This window comes from Aplidium turbinatum, chromosome 14 (genome assembly GCF_918807975.1).
Source record: "Aplidium turbinatum chromosome 14, kaAplTurb1.1, whole genome shotgun sequence".
Taxonomy (NCBI): domain Eukaryota; kingdom Metazoa; phylum Chordata; class Ascidiacea; order Aplousobranchia; family Polyclinidae; genus Aplidium; species Aplidium turbinatum.
This window is the reverse complement of record NC_137485.1, coordinates 2037066-2042697: the sequence shown is the minus strand read 5'-3', so window position 1 is coordinate 2042697 and position 5632 is coordinate 2037066. Positions and strand designations below refer to the sequence as shown.

Here is a 5632-nt window from a genome sequence, read left to right as displayed (position 1 = left end):
CAAACTGAGTTTGATTTCGAGTTTTGTGACTGGCATGAGAATATGTAATGCTCTCAAAAAGTATATTTGTTTGGCCTGATAACTTGGAAAGTATGTTCTCTGTCCAGCTATCATTCATTTTAACAGAGCCTCTAGGTGTAGTCCGGGTAAACCTTGTGGGAGAGAGTTTGAACAGTTTTTGGTGTCGTCACAAACCATCATTTGATACGCAACAATTTGAACAAAGTTTGGAAACTTAACAAGGTCCCAGGTGCAAACGTAAACCCCTGGATCCCCTGTTTTGGCTACTGTGCAAAAGTAACCCCTAGATTGCTTACCAACGCCACTGCCCCGAACTCAACGACAATTGCAGTATCTAAATTTGTATTTTATATTTTCAGGACATTTTATTTTGGGCTTTCAGAATAAAAATGATGTTGCAAGTTTTTGTTGTTGTTTGTTTTGCGTTCACCGTGACGTCATCGTTTCCATTTCATGCGTCATGCAACATGCAATGGACCTTCACAAACCTCTCCTGTGACGCAACAAGAGGAAAACTGGTGGACCAAATCAATGCCTGGAACGGACCAACCAATTGCGACCAGGGTGGGGAGAAGTGTCTTTATAGTTTGGTCAGTAACACCCCTGAGCAAGTCACCGCGACACACACGACGCCCAAGAGCAAATACGTCGATGACTTGACAATGAACTTTTCTCCAATGAAAGCAGAATCGTTTGGAATAGACCACTTTCAAGCACTTAGTGGCTTTGTTATTTTTGAAAAAGTACCGTTGAGTGGCGCTAAAGGATGCAAGGTTGATGCGAAGTCTCGTTCTGAGACTTGGTACGCAGTGCTTGACTTCGGAACAAACTACTGCAACCTCCATAACCTTGTTGTTGGTTCCGGGCTGAGCAAGAGATCAGACTTTGTTGAGGTCACCAGTGATGACGTGTGCACCCAATACTCGAAATCCAACTGCGACAAGTATTAATCGTCAGTGATGTCACCAACGTTATTGTGCTCAGAGGTTAATTCCGTCATAATTGAAATACAGAAGCATCAAGTGTTGTGCCATGGCTACTTGTTGATACGGCCTGGTTTGTCACATGTTGCAGACTGCAGTCAACAATCCGACTGAAACTTTATAAAAGTCACATGATCACATGTATTTATCTTTCACAGCTGGTAATTTTATAACAGCTTATGTCGCTTGGAAAAAGCTTTTCTTAAATTCGTTTAGAAGAGATGGTCAGCAACGAGAAACAGTCTGCCTGAAATTTTCTAGGAATCGACGTTTTCTCATTTTTTTGTTGCCTGTGAGAACCATAACTTGTTTGTCACCTAGAAAAGTCAGGAAAAGATGGAAATTGTTTTTTTTTTTGGTTAGATTGTAAAAAATAACTGCAAAACCTGAGAAACCAAGCCGTATGTCTAGGTAGCCATTATTGTGCAGTCATATTTAACTTAATTGTTTTTTATTGAAATTTCACGTTGCAAACGTATTCATCTTAATCAACATATTTTTTCCACATGGTTGGTTGGTTTTAAATCTTTATCCTCGGACGTACAGAGCCTATGATAGATTATTCCTGGTAGTTTCGCATACTTGTAGAGACTTTTGACGCTGGGCCAGTTAGCCTATCGAAATTGACGGAATAAAGTTTTGTGATTGTTGAAGTGTCGTTGCCAGAGAATTATTCCATCCACTAGGTGCCGCTAAATGGAGAATAGTCCTGAAATGCGTTGCACACACCCCAAGAGCCGAACCAGCGCCGGTTGATCTTGAGTCGGTGGCGTAACCACTGAGCTTACGGAGCGAACATTGCTTTTACAATTATTAACATTGTCAGGATGTACCAGCTTTTGTGAGTGAGGATAATGGTACAAAATTAGAAAAATCTTGTAATTTTGGAGTCGTAATTATTGCAACTAAACATTATTAACTCCTTTATATATATTAACTCATATGCATGGTGTGCCGCAGAGCTAGCCCGTTAAGCTGAACATATTGCTTCTGCATCAAAATTGTTCACCCACTTTTGTGTTGTTAAAATAAGTGCTTTGTGCAGGCATTTGCCGTAAGACATGAAAGGATATGAATGAAACATTAAATAAACGATGCTGTCTTAAAATGATAATGTTATTACGAAAGATTTCAGATGAGAACTTTTTGTTTTGTTGTTTTCTTGCAAATCCGCGTGTTAGGGCAGCCAAGCCTTGTTGACAACATAAGCGAACTTTCCAACCCCAGCTGACCTAATGAGGTGAACTATGATTCAAGTCAGGTTTTCTTGGGCTGGCTTCTTGCAAGAGCTAAACTTTGTTTAGAATGTTGCTTACGATGCATTTAAAGGCAACGTTCGTTGGAGAACAGCTGCTTTGTTTTTCATAAGACGATTTTTGATAACCCGATTCACGAATATGAAGCCACATTGTTTGGTATTTTTGCCGTTAGAGCAATCGTTGAAAGGTTGTAGTCGAATTGAAAACGCGCCATTGCTTGATAGCTAGTAAGAAGTTTTCCCTTCCTGTGGATCGTTGAGGTTGTATCAAGAGTTGTAAAAATGAAGTGTGGAAGAATTTCACCTAGCCTACTTAACAAATTAACTGAAATACTAATTGTTTTGTCACTGACAGTTTGCGACAAAACAACAAAAGTAGAGTCTTAAACATAAAAAAGTTTTGTAAAACTAATCAAACATCAAATCAATCAGAACTAACAGGAACAGCGTTTTAACTAATCAGAAGTTGCAGGGAAAACAGAGAAAAAGCACAAACATATTTTGACGTAAAGTAAATTCAGTCAACGTTTCGTCGACCCAAGCTTGGCGCAGAAGGTTAAAGCATCATTTCGATGACGCGGGTTCGATTCCCACCCAAACAATAACTCTTTTTGTTTATATTTACCAAAGTTCAAAGTAAGGATCAGCTGTCTGGCTGAATGCTAGAAGGATCATAATTGGACGGTTGTCACAAAGTGGAAAACCCTTAATCGACTCCGAACCGATGTAGGCCGTACTAAATCTGCAATGGTACAGTGGGACTACAACACGGCCAAGTTACATGTATCTGTGGCACCAAGCTCCGAACAGCGGACCATCCTCTTGTGTGTGCTCAGCTTGCCACCCAGTGACTAGATAAAAAGCTTAAACATGTTTTGATTGGTTGTTAGTCGTCGTCGTGTGAGCCTCTGGGGCCGAGGATCTATATCCTTTTACCACCCCAAATTCACGATGTTCTCAGACTACACTTGTTGGTGTCATCGGGTCTTAGCCTAAAGGAAATAATTCCAGCTGATTCTAAAGTGGCCCAAGTCAAAACAGTGATTTTGAGATAATCGAGTTTAAAGATTCGTGCTGTGGTGGACGTTGTCGCTGAAGGTTTGCTATTTTTATTAATCTTCATTAGGGCATACAACCTTTATTAAAATAAAGATTGCAAACCTTCAGTGGCAATGTTTGTCGTGGCATGGGTCTTTGAACTTGATAATCTCTAAACCACTTTTTTTTAACTTGGATCACTTTAGAATTAGCTGTCTCAATTGTCTTGCTTAGGCTAAGTGGCTACCAACCATAAATGAGTAGTTTGGCTCGAGCCTATGAGAAAACGACGTTTGATATTTCCATTTTTTCATTTCTCATATTCTCATGTGATATTTGAAAAATCGGAAATATAGAAGGTTTTTCAAAGAAAGAGGTTTTTCGTTGAGGTGAATGACGGGTGATCAGGTGCAAGCTATGGTGTTGTACAATTGATCGTCGTCGTAGTTTCTTGGTGGCAAGAAGATGGTACAATCGTTGATAGTGTGGTCTGCAGTCTGTTCCTCAGCACCATATTCACAAGTAGAGGAAGAAGCCCTTCCCATTGGTGCTTAGTTGAGAGGAAAAGCCCGACGCCCGCACGGAGACGGTTGAGGCGCACCCACCCCAGATGTCTTAGTAGGGTGTCTCTCATTGGGCCCCAATTAGCCGCAGACATGATTTGTTCATGAGCTTCGTTGATCAGAAGTTGAGCGGCTGGCACGAATGGGTGTTTTGATTTGTCGACGCGGGTGCCCCCTGGGAAGCAGAGATCTTGGAATAGAGAAGATGGTTGGGCTCCAATGCCGTCGACTTGTTTTTTACATTCAGCTCACGATCAGCTTCCCAATTGTGTAGCCACTGTTTTGGGTTCGGTGAGTTTCAGTCGCCATTTCTGGAGATAAGCTGAGAGGATTTTTGTGTCCTGGCTCAAGGTGTCTTCTAGGTTTTTCTACAACTTTGTGGAGTGGAGAATTGCAGGTCGTCCGCATATGCGTATTCTGCGGAGACTGCTCTTGGCAGGTTGTGAGTAAAAAAGTAAAGGTGAGTCCCATACTTGAACCCAAGCATCGGAGAATGAGAATATAAGGTTCTCATTTTACTAAGCCTTCGGCACTAACGAGAGTAGGGTGGCCAGTTCCTTTCTCTCGGCCGCCTTTCCTTCAACAAATACGCCCACCCAATTTATTACACCCTGGGTAGAGGTGAGCGGTGTTTGTCAACAACCAGCATAAGCCAGAATTTCATGATTGGAAAGCGAGCGCCTTACCCTTTGCGCCATCCCATCGCATGGTTGTGAGTGTAGATGCTAAAAAGAAGAAGAGTCAAGACCAATCTCTGTGGGACACCATTTTTCAGGTTTTAGTCTACTTCGCCATGAGTTGCAGGTGATGAGGGTGAAGCTTCGATTCCTGACAAGTTCCATGATCATATGTCGGTCTGAAAGCAGGCAAAGCAGCTTGCAAGTAAGGCTGCGGTACTATACGGTGTCGTATAGGCATTTGTAAGATCTAGAAATAGAAGCTTTCTTAGCAGTTAGGGCTAACGAGGTCGGACTGAGAAGTCGCAACAAAATACTTTACTCCAACTCAAGTTTTTTTAGTAGATGAATCTCAGACAGAGCATTCTTAAAATATTTTAAATCCACAACCCCAATTTAAAATGATTTTTGTAGGAGATCTCTATCTCAGCAAGGCTGTCATACCAGATCTTAGATCAGCTGTTATATAAAAACGTGACCACATTTACTGTAATGGTCACGTTGGTAAGGATTATAGTGCGTAAACAAGAAAACAAGACCTTTTGTCCTTGGTAGAATGTTTGCGTGAGAAGATGATTTTATAAAATCAACAACATTCATGTATAGAGCAGTTTACTGACAGCATTATTCTAACTGCAATAGGCCTACGAAGATTAGGTTGCCAGACTTGATGTTCGAACCTGCATTGCCAGGTTTATGCTTCTTGGCTCTAAATAAACGGTAATTAAGTAAGTACTTATGAAAATAAGAATGCAACATGACGACCAATTCCCACAAGCAGTTGCTACCAACGTGCAAGCTACAAGGTTGATGAACGTTTGATCTACTGCGCTTGATAGCAGTCAGAAGCGATGCTATAAATTGATAGTTTCAGTTGTAGGCCTAATTGATAAACAAGATTTGTAGCCTATGTGTGCTTAGTGTGGTGTTGGACTAATCTTATGCTACTGTTACCGCACAATTATTGAATTCGATTTTTGCGCGTTCTACAAACCTGATGAGCATCTGGCAACACTGGTGACAAGAAATAATTACCATTAGTTTTAAAAAACGAAACGGTGTGTTTTGCAGTGGTTTGAGATTCAATGATCA

The 5632-nt window shown here is 41.0% G+C and overlaps 1 protein-coding gene across 1 annotated transcript; it reads left to right on the top strand.

Annotated features, from left to right (window-relative positions):
* Positions 1-384: 384 nt before the first annotated feature.
* On the top strand, positions 385-2385 carry LOC145783208 (uncharacterized). Its single transcript, XM_082595010.1, has one exon. The coding sequence runs from the start codon at positions 411-413 to the stop codon at positions 969-971; it is 561 nt and encodes a 186-aa protein (XP_082451136.1). The 5' UTR covers positions 385-410; the 3' UTR covers positions 972-2385.
* The last annotated feature ends 3247 nt before the right edge of the window (positions 2386-5632 follow it).

Bases quoted from the DNA above. Each gene is read 5' to 3' on its own strand.
- LOC145783208 (XM_082595010.1), top strand. From the start codon at position 411: ATGATGTTGCAAGTTTTTGTTGTTGTTTGTTTTGCGTTCACCGTGACG.